The sequence below is a fragment of the Brachycentrus maculatus genome, unplaced genomic scaffold (assembly GCF_059751285.1).
Source record: "Brachycentrus maculatus isolate JH-2025_06_01 unplaced genomic scaffold, ASM5975128v1 h1tg000070l, whole genome shotgun sequence".
NCBI classification, from domain to species: domain Eukaryota; kingdom Metazoa; phylum Arthropoda; class Insecta; order Trichoptera; family Brachycentridae; genus Brachycentrus; species Brachycentrus maculatus.
Genome location: NW_028280824.1, coordinates 573,094 through 600,404, shown reverse-complemented (window position 1 = coordinate 600,404; position 27,311 = coordinate 573,094). Strand labels below are relative to the sequence as shown.

Here is a 27,311-nt window from a genome sequence, read left to right as displayed (position 1 = left end):
ATAAGTATTTCGTACTTACATTAAAAAGGTGTTTAACGAAGTTTGAATAAGAAAAAACCCTTTTAATATAATTTCTTATACGAATCATGTCAGGAGTCAATATTTTTTTTAAATTGATTATTTAAAAGCTCAAAAAAGGTTGGATTTTCTTAACACATTATAAATAATAATATAAACATTACCAAAAAATAAAGAAATTACTGTCATTCAAAGTATTGGAATATCACAATATTTTTTGTTTTGTGAGTTTCAAAATGTAATTTTATAATACAAAAAAAACATAAATTTCTAAAATAAAATGTAGATGCAAAACACATCTTTGATTTTTTTTATAATCCAAGTTCCTTCTAAATTATCAATTTGGAAATTCTATCAAGTAGGTAGGTACCCATACGAAATAAACACGAACTCAGTCAATATACATAATTTTTTCATCACATGTAGGATGAAAATATAACGAATTTTCACAATTTCCTCGTCGTCAGCTCACATTTCGTACCTGCGCCATTGAATATCCTATCTAAAACAAAGAAAACCTAATAAATCAAACTTTTCACACGACATACGGCCGGAACATGTCAACGCTTGCATTTCCGCTCCCTTTGACGCCATCTTGAATGCCGATCCCGACCAATCCGCGTCGGGCTGCCTCCAAATTAAAATTCGAACCCGCCAAAGACATGGTTCTGTCTCTCTCCGCGCTGTTGCGGCCGTCGAAGGTTATATTTCTCTCTCGTTCTATCGCTAGCGCTCTGTCCCTATCCAGACTGTTGACGTTCTCGAAGACACTCCTTTCGTCCCGCTCTAGAACCGTCTTATTTTCAAGGGCAATATTCCTGTCTCGGTCCAGCGGTATGGGTCTGTCTCGCTCTCTTCTCTCTGGCATTCTATCGCCATTGTTTCTGATTTCGAACGGTATGGGTATGTCTCTTTCTGGCGCTATAGCTCTGTCTCTCTCTAGCGCCGCCGGCGTCTGCGCGGGGAAGTTAGGATTGTTCTTTATTATTTGAGATTCGACCAATGGGCGGGCTGCGTTGGTGTCCGGTGCGGCGTTCGGTTCGCTTTTTCCAGTTTTGGCGGTTTTTTCTTCACTTTGACATAAGGAATGATTTTGATGGCTGTCTTTACTTCTAGCTTCCTGCTGGGCCTTTTTCGACCTCTTCCATTTCATTCTGCGATTCTGGAACCATATTTTCACCTGCGAACAATAAAATAACGACATTTTACCCCATTGCTTCATAATTTTCATTTAAAAACACTATCTACAATATAACGCTTTGATTATAGTTACTTTTACACTGTTTATGACGCGATCGACGACGCTTGGTAGATTTTCGGTTATAATAAAACACTCTCCTTATTATTATGACTGCTGTTTTCAGAATAATCGTTCCGTCATCAGGTCAAATGTAGAATTAAGTGAAATTGTTGCGGTCTGCTATTTATTTATAACTGAATTTAAAAAAGAGAAGATAAAGGAATCACAACGGGAATATTTTTAAGGTGGACTTGTAGTTCAATTTAATTGGTTATCTATTATGAGTAAGTCTTTATTAATTGCTTTACTTATTTCTAATTTTTAAAGCAATTAAAGCGAGCGATAATGAGAGTGTAATATTAGATACCATACCAGCAAAATAAAATATAAAAAAATTAAAGCAAAATTTGTGATACAAGGAAATTTGATAAATATGTAATATTTTACAACATTTTGAGTGTGTCCAAATACTTGTTCACAAAATCTGGATTATCTCCAATTACAGGAGTTATTTTCATATTATTTTTTGACATCTCATCAAAGATGAAGAAGAATATGGAAGTCTGGGCATTTACGGGGCTGACGACCGTCATAGGCTGGTTTAAGTGATCACTTTACTTTTTATTTTCTGGTCAAATTATAAGCTTAAATAATAAAAATGTAAATGGTATTTTCTGGCGGTTCTCAAGTGTGTGATTGAAATCCAGGATTTGGACCTCACATACTAATATAAGAGTTTCAGCTTGATAAAAAGCTTCTTTACATCTCACCAATAGATGTCTCTAGTGAAATTCTAGTGATTCAAGAACAAGGTTTCTAAATTGGTTCATATATATAGAACTTCCAAGAATTTGAGTAGTGTGGTTGTCAATAATGGGTAGAATAGGTGAATGTTACACGTGTGTAAAGTGATCTCTTAAACCAGCCTATGACGGTCGTCAGCCCCGTAAATGCCCAGACTTCCATATTCTTCTTCATCTTTGATGAGATGTCAAAAAATAATATGTAATATTTTCATAGTTTATGGAAAATCTTCCATATCTGTAGTAAACGTTATATAAACATTTCAATAAACAGACACATAAAACAGTTAACGACCATTTTTCGTTGGGATTTTTTACACTTAATTATTTTTTTACTAATATTCATTGCAATATTTGATGATGATTTGTGTGACAATCCCTTTAAATTACATAATGTTCATAATGTTCATAATAACATAATGTTCATAATTACATAATGTTCATAATTACATAATGTTCATAATTACATAATGTTCATAATTTCTCTGTAAAGAATACAATTTTATAAAAAAAAAATCAGTATGAAACTTGGATTGGGGATTTTGTCACGATGTTGGTTTATTGACTAAAAATTAATATGAAAAATCCTAAGACTATCGGTAACATTCTTATTGAAATATGTATGTTATTGTAATTGTTATTGTTATATCTGTGGTTTATAGAGCTATAATAGTAGTACTTAGTGTGGGTTGTTTGTTTACCACTACAATACCATTGGACTATAGACATCAACAAATAGAGCCGCCAATAATTTAGCAATGTTACCAATTTTAAAATAAGTCCATCGTTTCTGTGACGTCATTCATTACCAACTTACGAAAACAACGCAAATACGTAAATACGAAGGCGAATCTTCCAAAAGAAAATGATAAATGAAAATATTGAAACACTTCATGAGTCTAATACAATCCTTTAAAGGTTGAGTATGTTAAATTAGATATACCTCCCGTCTGAAAATAATCCATTATACTGGCTACCTCTGCCTACCCTAATCAATTCTCTGCGCACGCCACTGTGTATAATATATTTAAATGCTGTACCCTGTAACATTACATCGTCGTTTACATTTTGGATCAAGTGTAACGGCTATAATTTGTCATGACCCTTTCTTATGCAAAACTTGAGCTGTTGACCTCACACGTGACAAGGAATTTGACCTCTTTTGTGACCCAACACCTGTGATCGCTTGGGATCAAATTTATGGGAGCTCGGACACTTGATATCTACATACATAGCTTAAAGGACTGAAGCAAGTTTAGTTAGTTTAACCCTCCCTTCCCGGTGTTGTGTACCTAGTACACATTGCTTCTAATAACCATGATATCTCTATAAATATAATAAATACAAGGCTAAGATTTAAGGTATTCTTCCATAACATATTTACGCATTGATTTAAAAAATAATATTAATAATAATCAGAATATATAGGGTACATCGGAGGTATTTTGTGAATATCGGAAACAAATTCGCGTATAAACAGCGCGTGAAGAGTGTACAGGAACCGCGAAACTATATTCGCATCTCAGTCTTGCATACTTGCACTGTACAAGCGTGAGGAGCTCAAAGCTCAATGTTCTCTTGGTGAGTGGCTGCAGCTCTTGAGTTTCGACAAGAATGGACCTATGCTTGTTCCGTGAGCGTTACCACGTAGTTTTTTAATGTTTTCAGCAAATAAATCTAAATTACTATAATTTTTTACTTCATGTATAATTAATTAAGGGTATTAGCTATGAATGTCCGTATTTTTCCGATTTAAAATCGCTAATTTTTTATTGTGTAGTGACTACCCAATACCGGGACGCGCGTTTTATTTTAGAACCGGAAGGGAAAGGTTAATAAATATATTTAAAATATATTTGGACTTTTACAAAATATTTAATATGATAGTAGTTTAATTGGTATCACGAGTTTAAAAGATTATTTTAGATATTATTAAAATTAATTATGAATACAGTGTTATAAAATTAATGGTCTTCATAAATATCTTCACTAAGAAGTGAAAAAAAAAAACAATATTTTTATTATTTATTGATTCGGCATTAACTTTTTGGAATGATATGTTGATAATATGAAAATTAAACATTGTATCTACTACTTATTGAGTTTTATTTCATTACACACGACTAGTTTCGAAAACTAAATATGTTTTCATCGACAAGTGTACCTATCAGGTTCAGGTTCAGGTTCAGTGCTGCAGAACAGCGTTTATTATTTAATATAATTTTGTACTTAAGTTATACATATTTATATATAAACATATATTTATTATTTTTTTTTATTGGACACTGTCTATCCTTACTAGGTATTTGGAGATACCTGTTCTGAGGTAGGCAGGGTATGCTTATTCTTTTTATAATACAGCTTTATATATTTTTAATGATAATATAAAAGTGGTAAGACTGAAATAATATGAAATAATAATTATAAAAAGAAAGCAAATAGAGAGTTGAACTAAAAGAAAAGTAAAATCTAAAGGAGTAATATTATAAAATTAGAAAATAGGATTATATAATTATAAAACACTGACACATAGATTAATCACACACAAACTTTTATTTGCTGCTCCAGCTGGGATCTATACAGAAACATTGTTTTTTTACAATCACCTGTTGATAAAACATCTATAGTTTTCGAAACTAGTCTTGTGTAATGAAATAAAACTCAATAAGTGGTAAAATACAAGTGTTTGATTTAAAAATAATAAATTATTTTGTTACCTGCGTTTCTGTGAGCATGAGTCCAGTAGCAACTTCGAATCTCTTTGGTCTGGAGAGATATTTGTTGAGGCGAAATTGTTTTTCTAATTCGAGTAGCTGTTGTGATGTAAATGCCGTTCTGGGGCGCCTAGTTTTTCCCAGCAGTGCGTGTGAAGCACCTAGAACAATGAAAAACATATAAAAATTATTTAATGTTCTAATAAAAATAAAATAAAAATAAATAAATGAAACGAGTCACTTTTGTTTTAAAAAAAAGTTAAGTATTTTAAAAATTATATATTTACATCTCAGTACAGATGAAGAACATAGAAGTCGGTGTATCAACAAGGCTTACAACCTGTCAAAGGCTGGTTCAAATGATCGCTTTGTACACGTGTAACATTCGCCGTTTTACCCATGATTGACAACTACACTATTCTACTTTCAGTTGTTGTGTTTATAAAAAAAAAACTTGCTCAACGCAACTTTAGATGCTACTGAGAACTCGCATATGAAAAAATATGTCAATCATACGGTACATATCAAGTAAGTGGTGTGGTTGTCAATCATGGGTAGAATGGTGAATGTTACACGTGAATAAAGTGATCACTTAAACCCTGTACGTACCCAGACATCTATATTCTTCTTCATCTATATTGATATGTCAATATATATAACGGTTAAGTTGAGAAACTCAGATTTGTGAACAACGATTTCGACACACTCAAAATGTCGTGAAAATTAATACGCCAAAAAATAATACGTTATTTTGGTCAAAAATATCACATGCATGTTTTTCTGTATCATAAATTTCGCACGTTTAGCAAACATATTTATTTTCAGATTTTTTTCCCACAAGACCCGTATCAGCAGTGGGGAGTAGCACCCCCCTTCCCCCCGCCCACGCGGATCAGGAATACCAAATTGTCTACGATGTTTGTTTGCGGCGAAAATGTAGGTCCCTCGGCCAGGGTCGAAACAAATTTGACTGAGCGACCGCACGGTGTTAGCATAGGACGCAAAACGGAAACATTTGCTCTGCGACTCGGAATTAAAGGTTTTAAGGGACTAATACAGAAATTAGCGGTTTATTAAAACGTAATTAGTCGTACGAGTACGTAAATAATAACAGCTATGAGGCGAATGTGGCTGATAATAGAAGCAATGTAGGCAGTGGAAAACTTGGCATTATCAAGTGTTTTAAATACTTGGAAGTGGTCAGGTAAGGAATCAGAAAAATCGGCGTATACACGCATACGAATGGGGTGATGCATGAATGTGGACGAGTCGAAGATTTTTAGCAAAGCCAGTTTGATATGGCATTTTATTATCTCTGCCTAACGAACTATCATGTCGCTTCCTGCGGGAAAGCGACATGATAGTTCGTTAGTTAAAATATCATTTTTGACATCTAAACGTAGATGAAGAAAAATATGGAAGTCTGAGTATTCAGGCACAGGTTTCTTTCTCCCATATTCGTCTTCGTCTTGGTTGATATGTCAAAAATGTAAAAATAACTCCCAAGTGGAGAAGCATCTAGGCTTCCTGACAGATCTGCTCATGGAAAGCATTTAAAAAAAAACTAAGTTGCGAAATTTATTGAAAATGTTAAAGAATATAAAATTGTATCCCGATTTTACCGTAAATTTACATTTAAAAGCTTTCAAAATGCCTGTCACTTTCAATTTAAATAAATACAAGTTTGTAAATCCGTCACCAAATTTTCTAGAAGTATCCCGGTGCAGGCAGTGAAAGGGATTAGTTTTTAGTTCAATTAGTCAGCAAGATCCGACTCCAACTCGACGCTGGCCGGTACACAGACGCCCACAACCCTGACCAGCACAGCGGACAGAGACAGAACAGTGCAAAGACATTTACAGACAATGGTAGGTCATCGCATTTCCACTTAACCATTATTTATCGAACTGATTGCAATAAGCTATATAAGGTATCAAACGTTTTTACCTATATCACTAGTCTGTTTTTGGTTGGTTACAATATATTGCTTCTTAGCAATAAGCCCGCCACAATGTACATAATTCTTTTCTGTACACAGTATTATACATATTATCAGTCGAGGAATATCAGGTAAACATGTAAACTCGACGTTTTATTACCATATTTCTTTGCGTCAAGTATGAAGTGTATGTTGAAATGTACATCCCTGTTTGGGGTCTCGTTTCATCTCAGATAGTCAGGTCCGTGTCTATTTCCGTGTCTAGGTGAAGTTATCCAGTGACAAAACGTTATCCCTCTGTGCGTGATCCGACAGCATCACGGTCAGGGGTCGCAGGTTTAACAGTCAATCAGGATTAGGCGCAAACTACACAACGACGCACCCGAAAACTCAGGAGACATTTACATACGTTTCATCTCCACGCAAACCTTTGCCTACCTGACTTCGCTTGTGATTTAAATAGGCACATCACATATTATACACTTATAAGAAATTATCTTTGTATTTGTAAGAAACAAATAAAGCGCAATTTTCGAGATTTATAAACGATTTTTAAACAAAGATGAAAAAGAATGACTACAGAACCATGATTACTGACTTCTTCGTACCTCAGTTAAATGGCATTGATGTGACAGAGCTGCGGTTTCAACAAGATGGCGCAACATGCTACACGACGGTTTCCACCATCAATTTATTGCGGGAAATTTCATTTATATACCACTAAAAAAACTCCTTATACATAACATAAGTTACGTTAGGAGTTCGTATCGTTCTGTAATTTAGGCTGATCCTTCATGACCATGTTGTCACTTGTCACTAAGAAGTTGTCACTAAGTTTACTTGTACCTTTGGGTAGTCATTTGAGTTTACGGGACGATTTGAAACCCTTGTTTGATTTGAAATTCCATGCACAGGGTTCACATTCAACGTCCTTAGAACGATCTATAAATCTCTCCCTCCTTTCAACAACGTCATAAATCAAAAAACTTGATTTTTCCGGAGATCGTTTTAAAAAAATATAATAAAATGCATTGAAAATAAATATCAAGCCAATTATTGAACTTTTTATTGTGCAACAGATCTTTTTAGGTAAAACCTGAAGGTTTTTTCTCCACTTGAAAAATATTTAGTATATTTGAAAAAATAATTAAACAATACCTTTGCTTCAAAATGCAAAAACAAGACTTTCTGCCCTGTAGCGGGTAAATATATGGTTAAAAATATGCAGCTTTTGCTGGGATATAGTACATTTTCTGGGCATTCTGAAAACATGCACAACTGAAAATTTACGATGTTTGATATATATGACGTTGTTGAAAGGAGTGAGCGAAATGTCTTTCGTGAGAATAAGTAAGTACAATAAGGCAAAAACGATAAGTTTAAAATTTATTGTAGGTGGAAGTTCTTAACTGCTGTTCAATGGGCCATACTAACACACAGTTATAAATTCATTTACAAGCTAACTAATTAACCATCACGCCGCTACCCGCATTGGTAGGCAGAGACAATATAACGTCACAACACTCTTTCTATGCAAACCTTCGGCTCTTCCGCATTCATGCATATCCTTATCCTTATTCATGCATCAAACTAACCCTTATCCGCACCCAATGGTTCATAAGGTACTACATCGTTACTAACATGAAGGCAAGGTGATCACTCTTGCGCCTCAGGGACCAGTCCAGGGTGATAAAAAATAAATATTATAGTGTAAATTCACATATTTGTTTATTTTTACCCTCTGGGAATTGAACATGGGATCTCCAGCACGTTAGCTAAACATGCTAACCATTACACTACGGAGGCGAATTATACAAACATACCCTCCTATTATAAACACTCTTGATAAGCCACTTCCAAGTATTTGAAATACTTAAATGATACCACGTTTTCTTCAGTCTTCCTCTGCTTCTGTTTCTGACTACATACGTTTTACCATTCTTTCTTCCCTCATTCTTTCCACATGTCCAAACCATCTCAACATACCCTTTACAAAATTTTATGAAATACTTTAATCACATCACGTTTTCCTCGGTCTTACTCTGCTTCTATTTCCGACTTAGTGCGCTTCGTATATTTATTTTACCGTTTTATCATCCCTCATTCGTTGCACATGTTCAAACCATCTCTACATACCCTTATAATAATTGTATCGATAATGCATATCCCTCAGCCTTGCATTTTTCATATTCTACCATTCAAACATCCATAATACATCGTTTTGCCGCAAAAAGAGGCACAGCATAACTAGGATAGGTTATATTAAAAGTAGAAATGTCTGGAAAATAAATTAAATTGTTATCTTTTTGTATAACAATATTAAATAATAAAAAAAAACCTAAAACACAGAGCGTTTTGACGTATTAAGCATTTAAAACACTCGCTCGCAAAATAGTTGAACGTAATCGTGACGATTCAAACGAAATCAGTTCACTGCACTCGACTTGCACAAGTGGCGGCGGCCGGTCAAGTAGATGTGTAGTGTAAACAGGGCACCAATTTGCAGAAGAGCGCGAGCAGGTTTTTGCGCGCGGTGGGGTTCACATTAGCGTGTTTACACGATCAAGTCAGGACGTTTACATACCATTAGCGAATCACCGGTTGGCCATCTATAATTTACATTCCAAACCTTGTGTAATTAGATAATAATGTAGTCGTAAAAATTCGAGTGTCTGTTTATTTGAGAAAAAAAACATCGCTAATTATTTTATTTTTTTCATTAATTGATTCGGCAGTCACTTTGTGATGTAATATCTCTGTATTTTTATTATCTAAATAAATATTATAGCTTTTTTTGACATGACAGCTGAATGAATATGATCTTACATACAAATATATATAGTCTTTGCTTACTAAAATCTTTCCCAATTTCGAAATTCCCCTAAATATATTGTTCAAATTCGAAGCATCGTGCTTGAATTTAATAGAATTTCACTAGAGACATCTATAGTGAGATGAGCGAAGCTTACTAAGCAGGAACTCTTTCAATTATTGCAATAATAAGCGTAGGACTTCATGTAACGATGCAGGACATTTTGTAACGATCTAGATAATATGATAACTACGTCAATGAGATACAGTGCCCTACGCACCGTAAGGGGTGAAAATTGTGATGAAGATCCCAGAAGAGCAAAAGGTGTGAGGAAATATCATATAATATATCATTGATATTACCGAAAATGACTGCCGAAGCCATTAATGAAATTATTGAATATCACCCTATTTAATAGATTTATATTATCCACTGACACTTCGTGATGGAATTGCATTTTTAATTTATTATTAGATTAAAACCAATATTTTTAGCTTTTCCACTTTTTTTATATTTGACCAGCGACCGGGTTTCGTCGTTACCGACCAGTCTGATGATGTCGGTAACGACGAAACCCGGTCGCTGGTCAAATATAAAAAAAGTGGAAAAGCTAAAAATATTGGTTTTAATCTAATAATAAATTAATATCACCCTAGACTGCTAACTGAAGCGCAAGAATGATTAATTACCTTCATGTAATTAACAATCTAAATAATATGATAACTACGTCAATGAGATACAGTGCCCTATACACCATAAGGGGTGAATATTCTGATGAAGAATCCCCGGAGAGCAGGAGGTGTGAGGAGGTATCCAATAATATTATAATATCATTGAGACAAATGAACGCCGGGTTGATTCCGCCGAGGATTCGCCGGTAATTACATCATAACGACGCCATTTTGCCAGCTACCCTTCTCCCGGCCCACCCCTGGGCACCCAGACACCCCCATCACCCCCCACCCTTCGCAAAACCCCAACACAATGCCATGAACTAACCCCAAGGATAGAAAAATACAGTGAGATATTCACTCTTGGAATGTTGTAGGTATGTACTGGCTTCAAATGGTCACAATTTCATGTCATATCAAAAATTAGATATTTATTGTAACTGCAGACAGTTGGTAGAATTCCATATTGAATTGTTGGGTAATATATCCAAAATTAAACAAGGTTTTTTTTTTATTGAATTCTACATTTATTTATGTATAAGAAGTTGACGTCGCCCACCTTTTCAAGCTGATATACCTTGGGAATATTAGAAGGAGGGGTAGGGAGATGAAAGAAAATTCTGCACAAAAAATATACTTAAATTAATTTAATTAAAAATATCAAAATTATACGAAAGCGACTTTAACTTAAACTAATCTTATCTGCTATCTTAAATTAGCTTAAAATTAATTAATCCTATCTTAAATTAAACTTATTCTAACCTTTGGTGAAAAAGATGCGCCGTGATGATGAGGTGGCCGTGATCCTTTGTGAAAAAGCTGCGCCGTTGGATGCTGGGATGAGGTTCTTCTTATGACGGGGCGCCGTGCGATGATTCTTGCTTCTTATTTTCTTCTTCTCCTAGTAGAGCTTCAGCTCTTAATTTGAGGCTTATGACCCGGCGTGGGTCTGCTTTTGATACTCCGGATGAGTAACTCCCTTTTTTCTATCTTCTCTCTCCCTGCGTAGAGCTCCCGCTCTTCTCCTCACTTAAGTCTTAAAACCTGGTGTAGGTATGCTCCTTCTAACTGATTTCTCCCGACTGCTCGATCCCCCTGATCTCTCCCGACTGCTGCTTACAACTCCTCGATCCCACTGATTTCCCGAATGCTCCTTCCAACTCTTCTTCTTCTCTGTGTCTTCTGACTGACCAGCCGTCCGACTGGTCGATCTCCTCTTACGACTTACTCCCTCCAACTGATCCTTCCAATTGTTGGCTTCCAAGAGATTATTCCGACCAGTCCGACTGGTCGGTCTTTCCTTTTACGACTGATTCCTCCCAACTGTTGGCTTCTAAGAGAGCGATCCCACTGATTTCCCGAATGCTCCTTCCAACTCTTCTTCTTCTCTGTGTCTTCTGACTGACCAGCCGTCCGACTGGTCGATCTCCTCTTACGACTTACTCCCTCCAACTGATCCTTCCAATTGTTGGCTTCCAAGTGCTGGCTTCCAAGTCCCCGGCTTTCAAGTCTCCGACTTCCAAGTGATTATTCCGACCAGTCCAACTGGTCGGTCTTCTCTGATCCGATGGATCCCTTCCAACTGATCCTTCCAATTGTTGGCTTCCAAGAGATCGATCCCACTGATTTCTTCCCGTTATATTCGGTTTCTCTCCTTGAAGATCACGCCCTCGAAACCATTTTTCATTGGCTGACGGTGCGCTTGTATCCACCCCCAAAATTTCCAACGTCTAGACATCAATTAGCCTTAATTTTATTTATAATATAATAAAGAATGCTCTTAGGATAAATGACCGCCGGCAAACATCTATTATCCCTCAAAGGCCAGCGGGTTGGCGACAGTTTTTTTATGATTCAAACCTTTTAAATACATTTTAGTTTTATGACAGGTAAATTATAAAAGGTCGGGGCCATAAAAAATATTTGCGCGCACAGAAATTTTTTTTACCTAAGACTAATTAAATTAAACGATTGATAATTGATTATTTTTGCCAGGCTAGAGGAGAAACGTGGTTTCACCACGTCAAAGTTTTAAAAATATATTAATTTATTTTTAAAATATATTCTAAAAAACAAAAACAAAAACCTAGTTATAAAACAAATCATCTACAAATTGGCATAATTCCTTTAATAAGGGAAACAAATCTACTGTTTTTTGTCATTTCGTTATCGGGCACAATGTCGTGCCCGATTCGCTCCTGCGTAATACATATCTCTCTACTTCCGCTTGAGTCGTCCGCTCCGCCCCTGCCCTCCCCACCCCGAGGGGAGGAAGATATGGAGGGCAATTAGCTAATTTGATTTGTCCTCCGCCCCTGCTGCCGAATTGTTTTGGGACTCCGGGAGCGTGTAGTGTAGCGGTGTCGGAAATGGGAAACGTTGGAAAAATCGTGATCCCAGCTTTGGGCGAGATGGGACGAATTAGATCCTGCTTTAGACTCAACTGCCAAAGTCATAGCTAGCACGATGAAGAAGACTTTATTTTATTTAAATTGAACACTTGAATATACCACTTTAATGAGTATTATTTATATTTACGACTAGTTTCGAAAACGACAGATGTTTTCATCTTCTGGTACAAATTAAAACTAACGAACAAAAAATATATTTAGGTGTATGTATAGGACAATCCACAAAGTTAATGCCGAATCAAAAAATATTATAATAAGACTTTAATTTTATTTTACTAGGTAATACCACTTAATACAGGATAGTGACACGTGTTTCGATGCATTATTTTCAAACATCGTATGTTTGAAATATAAAAACGTTTGAAAAATATGCAGAATGCATCGAAACATGTCGGCTGTCCAAACTCAAAACACAGTAAGGAACATTTTTTGTAGTACGTTTTTTTTTGCATTTTTGGACTAAGTAGATTCTAATTGGTCCAAAAATACAAAAAAATGTCCCTTACTGTGTTTTGAGTTTGGACAGCCGTATTGGTGAGATGTAAAGAAGCTTTTTATTAAGCAGAAACTCTTATATGTGTCATTATAGGATTTTTTAAAAAGTGGTGTTTTTTTATTATTATGTTCGAACCCTTATCCGCACACCGATGGTGCATAGGGCACTACATTGTATAAACCCAGTGTTATCTTAATCGTTAACACATGAAGGAAACGTGATCAGCCCTCCGCTTCAGGTGCCAGTCCGGGGTAATATTGAATAAACATTTAAGTGAAAAAAATCACTTATATCGACAACATTTTGAGTGTGTCCAAATACTTGTTCACAAATCTGGGTTATCCTTAATTATAGGAGTTGTTTCGACATCTCAACAAAGATGAAGAAGAATGTGGAAGTTGATCAGTGTGATTTTCGATCATGGGTAGAATTGGTGAATGTCATACGTGTGTAAAGTGATCACTCAAACCAGCCTATGACGGTCGTAAGCTCCGTCAATGTCGTGACTTCCATATTATTCTTCATCTTTGTTGAGATGTCTAAATCACTTATATTTACATATATGCCCCCTCCCCCTGGAATCAAACCCGGGACCTCCGGCACGGTAACTAAACACGCTAACTATTACACCACGGAGGCATAAAATATGATTAATTTATATTTTACTTTTATGAAAAAATAATTATTTTTCTTCTCTCTTGTAAAATAGGTCTTTTGTTAATATAATAAAGCCCTTATCCGCACCCCAATGGTGCATAGGGCACTGTGTCATATTAACGCAGTGTTATCTTGATCATTTACACATGAAGGAAAGGTGATCAGCCCTCCGCTTCAGGTACCAGTCCATGGTAATATTGAATAAATATTACAGTGAAAAAATCACTAATATTTATTTTACCCCCCCTTGGGAATCGAACCCAGGACCTCCAGAACGGTAGCCGAGCGTGCTGACTATTACACTACGGAGGCGGACGAAAAACTTTAGATAGAAGATATTCGCTCGACGCCGTCAAAGTGTAGGAATATATATTTTTCATCTTTTGTGGAAGATCTCTCTTATTGTTTATGGTCTTATATGATAGGGGATTCCCGGATTAAACGGAGTGCGGTTAGCAGCTAAGTTATGCTTTTTGGCAAATTGCTCCAAAGTGTCCCCTCCCCCTTAATGGAACTGCCAGCATGTAGTAGGGTCACCATACTACACCTTTTTCTGCGGGCGTCTCTTTGACGTTTAGTTTTTTTTTCGATCTACGTACGGCCGCATAATTGAAATATCTTCTAACTTAACTAAAAAATAAGATCTTATCAAAATGTATAATTTGAATGATTTTTACAAATATGTACATACTGGATCTATGTATATGTATATCTATATATATATATATATATATATATATATATATATATATATATATATATATATATATATATATATATATATATATATATATATATATATATATATATATATATATATATATATATATATATATATATATATATATATATATATATATATATATATATATATATATATATATATATATATATATATATATATATATATATATATATATATATATATATATATATATATATATATATATATATATATATATATATATATATATATATATATATATATATATATATATATATATATATATAATGTGGATATGTATATACAGGATCTATGTATATATAACACCTGTAAACGCGATTTTTTAGTCTGGTTTCTGGATGTGATATTTTGGTTTCTCTAATGAGTTACAAATAAAGAAAAAATATATATATATTACTTTTTGACATCTCATCAAAGATGAAGAAGAATATGGAAGTCCGGGCATTTACGGGGCTGACGACCGTCATAGGCTGGTTTAAGTGATCACTTTACACACGTGTAACATTCACCAATTCTACCCATTATTGACAACTACACTACTCAAATTCTTGGAAGTTCTATATATGTGAACCAATTTAGAAACCTTGTTCTTGAACCACTAGAACTTCACTAGAGACATCTATTCGGCTGTCCAAACTTAAAACACAGTAAGAGACATTTTTTGTAGTACGTTTTTTTTGCATTTTTGGACTAAGTATAATCTACTTAGTCCAAAAATGCAAAAAAAACGTTCTACAAAAAAAATGTCCCTTACTGTGTTTTGAGTTTGGACAGCCGTATTGGTGAGATGTAAAGAAGCTTTTTATTAAGCAGAAACTCTTATATTAGTATGTAATACTAATACATACAACATACAACCAGCCTATGACGGTCGTCAGCCCCGTAAATGCCCAGACTTCCATATTCGTCTTCATATTTGATGAGATGTCAAAAAATAAGTTTATAGGACATTCTGTAGCACCATAATTTTAAATCTTTTAAGCACAGTTTCAATCAACTCTTCATAATAGTTAGTTCTGTTGTTAAACATTAAAAAAAAAAACTATTAACTACTGCTTTCAGACTCTTTTTAGCTTGTTTTCTGTGAAAAATGGGCTTCAGAGGCTTCGCAAAGCTTCAAATTTGTCGCCAAGCATTTTTTTTATTCTTTAATAAATTCACCTCAAATAAAACAGAATGAATTAACATCCTGTTTACACTAATCTAGTCTTGATGACGTAATCTAACTCACACGAGGGCCGTTTAGATATTTTATAAAAAAATATTGCGATTATTTTAATTTTGCAGACATGGTAACCCCAGCCTTTGCAATAACAACAGCGGGACGCCAAATTACTGGCAGCACCGAGAGCAAATCCGCCATTTTGCGTTTTATTGCCCTGTTTTGAGTGGCTGTCTGGGGAGCGGGCGGTGGCCCACTCATGCTGCTAGATAATATGAGGAAGTCGTAAATACGGATTAGTAGCTTAGCCGAGTGTAAACAGCCTCTCGAGATTGGAGAAGGGGCCTTTGTGCTGTAAGGTGACGCAAAAATAACAGTAAAAAATAAAAGATATATGCAAGTGTTTTGGCTGGAATTTTCACGCCTGAATTACATGTAAATTATAACTAAAATTTCATTATAATTATTTATTCGTTTTATTTATTTATTTATTTGGGATTTTTACAGCTATAACAATACAATATACAATAAAAATTAATAAATCTACAGCCAATTACAAAAATCCACCGATAATGTTATTCTTATTAGTGATATCTTATTATATAAGTGATGAATGAAAGTAATGTTTGTGGTTGGGGTGAGTGTGTGGTGTGTGTGTGTGTGTGTGTGTGTGTGTGTGTGTGTGTGTGTGTGTGTGTGTATGTAAGACGGTGTGTATGTATTATAATTATAACGAATTACATCAAATTATAATCTATTATATGATGTATCGGGTTGTGGTCCCGTGGTTAGTGTCGCGGACTCTTGAGTCAGAGTTTTTCGGTTCGAACCCGCTCTACGACAATTTGACACCTATTTCTTATAATGAGCCGCTTAGGCTCACAGAAATACTTATGTATAGTATAAAAATTGAAATATTTGTGTAAATAATAAAAACACAAATATTCATCTTTAAAAGTTAGGAAAGGTATGTTGAGATGTTTTGGACGTGTGGAACGAGTGGGTGAGGAGAGAGCTATAAACCAAATTTATGAGGCGACTGTAGTTGGTCAGCTCGCTCGGCTACCGCTCTGGAGGTCCCGGATTCGATTCCCAGGAGGGTGTCACATAAGTGATTCTCATAAGTGATTCTTTCTCTGCAATATTTATTTAATATTACACTGGACTGGTACCTGAAGCGGAGGGCTGATCACCTTTCCTTCATGTGTAAACGATCAACATAACACTGCGTTTATATAATGCAGTGCCCTATGCACCATTGGGGTGCGGATAAGGGTTCGAAGATATATATATATATATATATATATATATAAATATATATATATTTATATGTATATATATATATATATATATATATATATATATATATATATATATATATATATATATATATATATATTATAATTATATATATATAAATATTTATATATTGTTGCACAAGTGTATAAAGCGATTATTTAAGCCAGCCAAATGCCAGGTCGCAAGCCCTGGAATGCCCAGGCATCCATCTTCTTTCATAAAAACGATAGATGCTTTTCCCAAGTTCACACACCTAAAGTACCTATATATAGATGTACATATCGCTCACTCCTTTCAACAACGTCATACATATATCGAAAATCGTAAATTTTCAGTTGTGTATGTTTTCGGAATGCCCAGAAAATGTACTATATCCCAGCAAAAGCGGCATATTTTAAATATTTAATATTTACCCGCTACAGGGCAGAAGGTGTTACGTTTGCCTTTTGAAGAAAAAGCATTGTTTAATTTTTTTTTTTTATATACTAAATATTTTTCAAATAGAAAAAATAACATTCAGGTTCCAGTGACTGATGGAATAAAAATAATTTTAAAAATGTAATTTTCATGTACCTACACTGTATTTTTGAAACCGTTTTTTAAATTGAAAATGTCGCCGATAAAATGTCAATTTGTTAGTCCAAATGAAATTTTTAAATATTCCCGTGTTAAGTTAAGCGATACGATTCGGTGTCATAATCTATGCAACAATCCAACTGGCCATGGGCTGAGTTTGTCAAATATTATTAAGATTTAATTTTTATTTTTTATAAATGGTTACAAAAGTGTTTTTAACAATTTTAATTCCTGTCCGCCTCCGTAGTGTAATGGTCAGCATGCTCGGCTGCCGTTCTGGAGGTCCCGGGTTCGATTCCCGTGGGGGTTTAATAAATACAAGTGATTGTTTCACTCTAATATTTATTCAATATTACACTGGACTGGTTCCTGAAGTGGAGAGCTGATCACCTTTCCTTCATGTGTAAACGATCGAGATAACACTGCGTTTATATGAAGCAGTGCCCTATGCACCATTGGGGTGCGGTAAGGGTTTTATTATTATTATTATTATTAATTAATGCACTAGACATTTCTACTTTTACAATCTTAAAATCAATAACGCAGTTCTCTCCAATAAAGTGACTAAGCTCTTGTACTTGTAGAGGGACTTACACTTATTATTTATTGTTTACGTTTGTTGGTAATAGCATTTATTTTTATTGTATTTTTTTATAAATAAATATAATAAATAAAACCCTTACCGCACCCCAACGGTGCATAGGGCACTGCTTCATATAAACGCAGTGTTATCTCGATCGATTGCACACGAAGGAAAGGTGATCAGCCCTCCATTTCAGGTACCAGTCCAGTGTAATATTGAATAAATGAGTGAAAAAATCACTTGTATTTATTAAACCCCCCTGGGAATCGAACCCGGGACCTCCAGAACGGTAGGCGAGCATGCTGACCATTACACCACGGAGGCGGACAAAGTATAAAGTATGTAAGTATTTTTTTTAAAGTTTTTTATAAAGTATGTAAGTGTATCAGAGTCAAATTAAATTAATTTATTACACTCTGTTACAAATAAAGGTCAAGTCAAGAATAATTTAGAAAATTTAGTAATACATAAAAATTTAAATTCAGATAAAACAATAATTAATAATATACTGTTTCAAAATACGTCACCATTATTATCAATGTTTCCTTTTACAAAAAATGTTGTTCCTTAACCCCCCTCCCTATATTTATTAATCTATATATACACCTAAATATATTTTTATTCGTTAGTTTTAATTTGTACCAGAAGATGAAAACAATTGTCGTTTTCGAAATTAGTCGTAAATAAAAATAAAACTCAATTCAGTGGATTATTCAAGTATTTAATTTAATTAAAATAAGTAAAATTAAATTAAGTAATAAAAAGACATAGAAAGGAGAGTGAATGCTGGGAACAGAGTGAATGGTGCACTAAAATCAGTTTTAGCAAATAAAAATCTATCAGCGGAAGCTAAACTGGCAGTACACAATGGAGTTCTGGTTCCGACCCTTATGTATGGAAGCGAAGCATGGAGTTGGCAAAAGAAGGATGAAAGCAGACTGAATGCAGTCGAAATGCGATCCCTCAGACGAATGTGTGGCAAAACGATGTTTGATAGATGTTCGAATGATGAAATAAGGAAAAAATGTAAGGCTGAGACAAGCATTATCGATAAAATTAAGAAAGGTGTTTTGAGATGGTTTGGACATGTGGAGCGTATGAGTGAAGAAAGAACGGTTAAACAAATTTATGGAGCGAATGTAGTTGGAAAAAGAAGCAGAGGACGACCGAGGAAAACTTGGCACAATCAGGTATGTCAAATACTTGAAAGCGGCCGGGTCAGGAGTCGTAATAATCGTCGGGTATGTATGAGGAGATGCATGAATGTAGAAGAGGCAAAGAATGTTTGCAAAGACAGAGTGGTGTGGCGTTCGATTCTCTCTGCCTACCCCTGCGGGGCTGCGGCGTGATGGTTAGTTAGTTAGTTAAAATTAAATTAAAATAATATTGATTTATTTGAGAAATGCAAAACGCCGTTTGAAAAACGCGTCCCGCGATCGGTTGAGTTGCCATTAAACACTGCTTCGCAAAATAGGTAATTTCAGATATTCGGGAGGGTAGTTAATTTGCGATGGGGCCCAGGGGGGCGCGGGGGGCCGAGGGGGGCCGAGGGGGCGGGGGGCGGTCTGCGCGCCCCCTGCATCAATATTCATACCGCCACCGAGAGGATTGGTCAAACAGAAACACTTAATTGTGAAACGGAGCCCTCCAATGATATTTAATACCTATCTACAATGTGCCAGCGGTTGACACTGTCAAATTGAAGCTGGTTTTAGAGTATTATAATCGAAAAATCATTATGTCCGCCTTTATTAAAAATAATTATGTCCGCCTCCGTAGTGTAATGGTCAGCACGCTCGGCTACCGTTCTGGAGGTCCCGGGTTCGATTCCCAAGGGGGGTAAAATAAATATAAGTGATTTTTTCACTGTAATATTTATTCAATATTACCATGGACTGGTACCTGAAGCGGAGGGCTGATCACCTTTCCTTCATGTGTAAACGATCAAGATAACACTGCGTTTATATGACACAGTGCCCTATGCACCATTGGGGTGCGGATAAGGGTTTTATTTTTTATATTATATAATCGAAAAAGGATATTATAAGCGTGATAATAACAATTAACCCTTACTGGTCCAATGTCGAATCTCATTCGACATTGATTTTTTTCTCTTAGGTCCGGATGTTATTCGACATTTTTTTCATCATCAGTATTGTTTATTTAAATTCCAAGCTTACATTTTGTCACTCGTATCTATTACAACAGTATGTGGTGCAGAGGACAAAAGATTTTTTTCCAATTGGAATGTAACTGTCTACCTAGATTTTTTTTTTAATTTTAGGGGGCCGGAAAGGGTTAATTTGGATAATTCATATACGAGCTTATTCTACGCTCTTAAAGAGACATTAAGAGATTACCTATACCGCAACAAAGCTGCGCTTTTAATAAAAAGGTGATATGTTCCTCTAATAATTTAAAAAATAATATATATTGTTGTCAAGCAGGTAGGTATTGAGTTTTTAAAAAGTTAATAAAATTTTTAATATCACGATTCAACCACCAAGTAGTTAAATAAAATAAATATCGCCCTCGGTACGACACGTAAAAATGCGCTCTATCCTCCAATTTAAGTAGTTTTCAAAAATCGTATTGAATAATAAAAAACCATATCCGCTCCCTAGGTGGAGCATATGGAGTCCACAAACTGTCTCCAGGCTTTTCTGTCGGCTGCCAGCTCCCTTGCATCCTCCCAAGTTAGATCCGCGTCCCGAAGTTCTGACGAATTTTTGACATGACAATTTTTCGGATAGCGGCCCCTTTGAACGGTGGCGTCGAATCCAGCATTCCCGCACAGAGATTTAAAGAGAATCTTACATTTTTCTAGCATCCCTTCAATATTTTTCTCAATTTGTACGAACCGCCTTCCCCCCGTGCGAGGGAAGGGTGATTTTCCCCCACCCAGGCCGCCAGTGGGGGGCGGTGTCGGGGGCGCCTACCCTTCCGGTAATTTATCGTGCCACCGATACCGCTGAGCGCCTACAAATCGACGCGATTATGGTAAAAATCGGTTCGATCTCCGAATTGCCGCGAGAATATCTCTGAATGCCGATCAAAGGCGGAATACATTGCGCTGAAATGGTGGATGGCTTACATTTGAGAGCACCCAATGGTGCATAGGGCACTACAACGACAAAATAAGTACTATGTTGACCAGGGTTGCCAATCTGTGGGGAATTTGTGGGGATTGGCAATGTGTGGGGAAAATGCGGGGATATATATATATATATATATATATATATATATATATATATATATATATATATATATATATATATATATATATATATATATATATATATATATATATATATATATATATATATATATATATATATATATATTTATATAGGGTGTCCCATAATCCGACGTATTCCTTTTAAGGGGTGTTAGGCCAGCTTGTAACTCACCAAAAAATGAGAATATTACCTCAGTAAAAGTACCTTAGTTTTCCACATTCATGAATTTCCCGAACAGATCAGTTTTTTGAATGCCACTTCTTCAAATTTTCATAGATTAGAATTCCAATTTGTGTTTCACAATAAGACACAAAAATTATTTAATTTAACATATACGCTTTTTGCTTTACGAAACCAAAGCAATTGTTCACATCGGAATTCCTAATAAATGAAATAATTATAAAATCAGCTCATTTTGCATTAAAAAGCAATATCTTTTTTCTAATGTAAAACATAGTAAATGTTGTACTCTTTTTAAAATGACATAAATTGAATAATATTTTGAAATAATTTGCCAGGTTAGCGTCATATATATTTTTTTCATGGTAAAGAGTCAAAGTTACCTAAAGAATTATTTTAAAATCATTGACCGGGCATTATTATATTTTTTTCCGCCAAGGCAAGCCGGTTTTGGTAATATTTTGGACTGTTTATCAACAGTATATGTATTCAGTATTGTGAAACATAAATTAGAATCCTAAAATGACTCATGAATCACCAAAAAATGAAAATATGACCTCAGTAAAAGTGCCTTTTTTTCGAGATATTTCCACTTTCATGAATTTCCCGAAAATCTCTTCTTAGATCAGTTTTTGAGTGCCACTTCTTCAAATTTTCATATTTTAGGATTCTAATTTATATTTTTACAATTAAACACAAAAATTATTTAATTTAACATAAAAATAAATTGGAAATATCTGGAAAACTAAGGCACTTTTACGGAGGTCAAATTTTAATTTTTTGGTGAGTCATGAGCTGGCCTAACACCCCTTAAAAGGCATACGTTGGATTATGGAACACTCTGTTTATAATATAACCAACTAAGTATCATGCCAGGGGTAGGCAGAGAGAATAGATCAAGCCAAATTTTCCTCGGTCTATCACTGCTTCTATAATTACCAACCACTTTCGCCACATAATTTTTTTTACTGTTCTTTTTACCTCTTCTATTCATATGCCCAAACCATCTCAACACACCTTAAAACATTTTTACTAATATACCCGTATAATAATAATATTCCTATGTAATTATGAAGCAGACTCTTACGTATGTCCGCCTCCGTAGTGTAATGGTCAGCACGCTCGGCTACCGTTCTGGAGGTCCCGGGTTCGATTCCCAAGGGGGGTAAAATAAATATAAGTGATTTTTTCACTGTCATATTTATTCAATATTACCCTGGACTGGTACCTGAAGCGGAGGGCTGATCACCTTTCCTTCATGTGTAAACCATCAAGATAACACTGCGTTTATATGACGCAGTGCCCTATGCACCATTGGGGTGCGGATAAGGGTTTTATTATTATTATTAATTATGAAGCAGACTCTTACAAAGTGGAATGATGCAGAAATTTCCTCTTAGAATGTCTCGTCTTTGAACAAATTCTAGGGGCGGGATTATGGGGGTAGCAGAAGGCATAAGGGGTGGATTCTCCGAGGGAGGGCGCCATAGATCAGTAGCCTGAAGTATTTATGGTCGACTGGGGTGAAATCTTGGAGCTGTGAGATATTTGATTCCGAATACATAAATATATATTTCCAGATATTAACAGAATAAATCGCATCATACCTAACTAACTAACTAACCCTCACGCCGCTTCCCCGCAGGGGTAGGCAGAGAGAATACAGCGCCACACCACTCTGTCCTTACAAACATTCTTCGCCACTTCCACGTTCATGCATCCCCTCATACATACCCGCCGATTGTTACGACTCCTAACCTGACCACTTTCAAGTATTTGGCATACCTGATCGTGCCATGTTTTTCTCGGTCTTCCTCTGCTTCTTTTGCCGCTAACATTCGCCTCGTAAATTTGTTTTACCGTTCTTTCCTCACTCATTCGTTCTACATGTCCAAACCATCTCAACACACCTTTCTCAATTTTATCGATAATGCTTATCTCAGCTTTGCATTCCTTCCTTATTTCACTATTCGCACATCTATCATGCATCGTTTTGTCGCACATTCTTCTGAGAGATCGCATTTCGACTGCATTCAGTCTACTTTCATCCTTCGTTTGCCAAATCCATGTTTCACTTCCATACATTAGAGTTGGAACCAGGACTCCGTTGTGCACTGCCAGTTTAGCTTCCGCTGATAGGTTTTTATTTGCTATAACTGATTTCAGTGCACCATTCACTTTGTTCCCAGCATCATACCTATCTTATTGAAAACGATGTTTGCAAACGATACTTCGACTGTGGCCAAATCTTAGTTCACAAATCTTGTTTTTGTCTACTTAGGAGGTAAAAACAATTAATTCGGATAGTTTAAATAGTGCCATTTTCAAAGGAATATAAGGTCAAAAAACCCAGGAATACATAAAACAAAATTTACTATTATTATTATTATATCGTAGTCATACAGGAGAGAGTGACCAAGTGCATTTTTTACAAAAACATCATCATTGACTATTTGATACAGTGGCGTGCCTAGGGTTTACCAGTAAGGCAAGCCCTTTATTTTTCACATTCGTGAATACATCGCTCACTCCTTTCAAGAACGTCAAAAATAAAATAAAAACTTGATTTTTCAGGAGAACGTTTTAAAAGTTTAAAAATATAACACAATGTATTAAAAATAAATATCGAGCCACTTATTGAACTTTTTACTGTGCAACAGATCTTTTTAGGTAAAACCTGAAGGTATTTTCTCCATTAGAAAAATATTTAGTATATTTAATAAAATAATTAAACAATACCTTTTCTTCAAAATGCAAAAACAACATTTTATGCCCTGTAGCGGGAAAATATTAAGTCAAAAATATGGCTCTTTTTCTGGGATACAGTACATTTTCTGGGGATTCCGAAAACATGCACAACTGAAAATTGGCGATTTTTGATTTATGACGTTCTTGAAAGGAGTGAGCAACATGATGTACCTATAATTTCTTCACCTCATATCATTCCCAGTATAGTAAGCACCCAGAAAGTATTATAAAAATAAACAATGTATTGTAATCATTGTAAAAATGTGCATACATGTAACTTTTGTAAGGTATAGCCATCACCTTGAAATAAAGAAAATGTTCACTATAATAAAATATCATCCTCTGATATCAACCATCACCAATAAGTATTTATTGTAACTGCAGACAGTTGGTAGAATTCCATATTGAATTGTTGGGTAATATATCCAAAATAAAACACGGTTTTTGTTGGATTCAATTCTACATTTATTTATGTATATCTTAATACGTGACGCGTTTCGTCTTCTTAGGACATTATCAAACACTGGTTTGATTGATCGTTTTTAAGGTTTGAAAATATAATAGAATGTATTAAAAATAAATATCAAGCCACTTATTGAACTTTGTACTGTGCAACAGATCTTTTTAAGTAAAACCTGAAGGTTTTTTCTCCATTTGAAAAATATTTAGTATATTTAAAAAAATAATTAAAAAATACCTTTTTTTCAAAATGCAAAATCAACACTTTCTGCCCTGTAGCGGGTAAATATTAAGTTAAAAATATGCCGCGAGTGTTTGATAATGTCCTAAGAAGACGAAACGCGTCACGTATTAAAACATACATAAATAATAGTACATCTGAGGTTCGATTTTCGGATACATCAATAAATCCTAAAAATCGATCATGTACATCATTTCCAGAGAAATATCTAAATATCATTCATAATTGTTCTCTATAACTAATATCTGGCGTCTCATCTATAATTACTGATACAAAAGTGGACATTTTTATTTCCGATTCTATCTGATTCCTCATTACTTCCGATACGCTGTAAATAATATCTTTTTGTATTTTATTAGAAAGGTAACTAGGACCCTGTTTGTCGCTTTCGACATTATAATGACTTTTCATTAAAATGACAATACGTTTTTTCTTAACTTTTTTCTTAACTTTTTTTTTTGAAATTCCGAAAGCGATTCGGATTATCGGAGTTCTGATAATTGAAGCTCAAATCCACACGTTTATTAATTGATTCACCGATATTTCAAAGATATTGCGAATCCAAAATCATGGTTTTTGAAAGAGATGAATGTAGATCTGAGTGTGAAATATTGGTAAATGGGGAGATTTTGGAACAGGTAGATGATTTCATATATTTGGGTAGTGTGTTTTCTAGGGATGGGAAGATTGATAAAGACATAGAAAGGAGAGTGAATGCTGGGAACAGAGTGAATGGTGCACTAAAATCAGTTTTAGCAAATAGAAATCTATCAGCGGAAGCTAAACTGGCAGTACACAATGGAGTTCTGGTTCCAACCCTTATGTATGGAAGCCAAGCATGGAGTTGGCAAAAGAAGGATGAAAGCAGACTGAATGCAGTCGAAATGCGATCCCTCAGACGAATGTGTTGCAAAACGATGTTTGATAGATGTTCGAATGATGAAATAAGGAAAAAATGTAAGGCTGAGATAAGCATTATCGATAAAATTAAGAAAGGTGTGTTGAGATGGTTTGGACATGTAGAACGAATGAGTGAGGAAAGAACGGTAAAACAAATTTACGAGGCGAATGTTAGTTAACGGCGTGATGGTTAGTTAGTTAGTTAGTTAGATATTTCACAAAACTATTATTATATAAGTAATTTCGTGTCGACCTAACTAAAATCCAGGGGTGAACTTCTTGCCAAAAGTGTTGTGACATAATTTAATCCAATTTCAACCCTTGCGAGTTTGTTTAATTCATTTTTTAACCCCCCGACAATTGACGGGTAACCCTTTAAAAACACAATAGGGAATTACAAATGTTCGTTTAATATTTATGACGCTAAATACGTCAACAGAGCCTAAAGGGTTAGGATTTATTTTTGAATTTTTAAAGATAATCGCACATTTTTTTCTTTTTCATTTCATTCAAACCCTTATCCGCACCCCAATGGTGCATAGGGCACTGCAGTATACAAACGCAGTGTTAACTTGATCGTTAACACATGAAGGAAAGGTGATCAGCCCTCCGCTTCAGGTACCAGTCCAGGGTAATATGGAATAAATATTACAGTGAAAAAATCACTTATATTTATTTGACCCCCCTTGGAATTGAACCCGGGACCTCCAGAACGGTAGCCGAGCATGCTGACCATTACACTACGGAGGCGTCAACAATTTTTTCTAGTAGATATTATTTCATTCGTATTTCTTCAGTTTTATTGGATTTGTCTATTTGTATATTTAAAAAAAAAAACTTTCAAAGTAACAACTACGCCTCTGCCCGCAGTGATAGACGTAGAGAATAGAACGCCACATCAATCTGTGCATCAATATATGTCTCATCAACATAAATGCATCTACTCATAATAAGAATAATAAGAATAAATATTTTTTAATACTTGATAATGCCAAGTTTACATCGGTCTTCTTCTGCTTCCATTACGAACCATTTTCGCCTCATAAATTTGTTTTGCTATTCTTTCTTCGTTCGATTCACATGGCCAAACCATCTCAGCCTTGCATTCTTTCCTTATATCACCATTCGAGCGATGCATGATAGATGTTTGAAGAGAGTGTAAAATGAACAGGAAAATTAATTTATGAAGCGAACGTAGTAGAAAACAGGAGCAGAGCAAGACCGAAGACAACTTGGCATGACCAAGTATTTAAAATACTTGAGCGTGGTCAGGTCAGGAGTCGAAAAAATCCGCGGGTATGTTTAGTCCGTCTCCGTAGTGTAATGGTCAGCACGCTCGGCTACTGTTCTGGAGGTCCCGGGTTCTATTCCCAGGGGGGGGGGGCAAATAAATATAAATGATGTTTTCACTCTAATAT

The 27,311-nt window shown here is 35.1% G+C and overlaps 1 protein-coding gene across 1 annotated transcript in view; it reads right to left on the bottom strand.

The window, feature by feature from the left end:
• Positions 1–323: 323 nt before the first annotated feature.
• The window catches only part of exex (motor neuron and pancreas homeobox extra-extra), a 40,344-nt gene continuing 13,356 nt past the window's right edge, over positions 324–27,311 (bottom strand). The window contains exons 3-4 of the mRNA XM_088257025.1: positions 4,779–4,936; positions 324–1,198 (exon numbers count right to left, since the gene is read on the bottom strand). Of these exons, the coding sequence (XP_088113151.1) occupies positions 554–1,198; positions 4,779–4,936 (803 nt within the window). The 3' untranslated portion in view covers positions 324–553. The remainder of the gene's footprint in view (positions 1,199–4,778; positions 4,937–27,311) is intronic.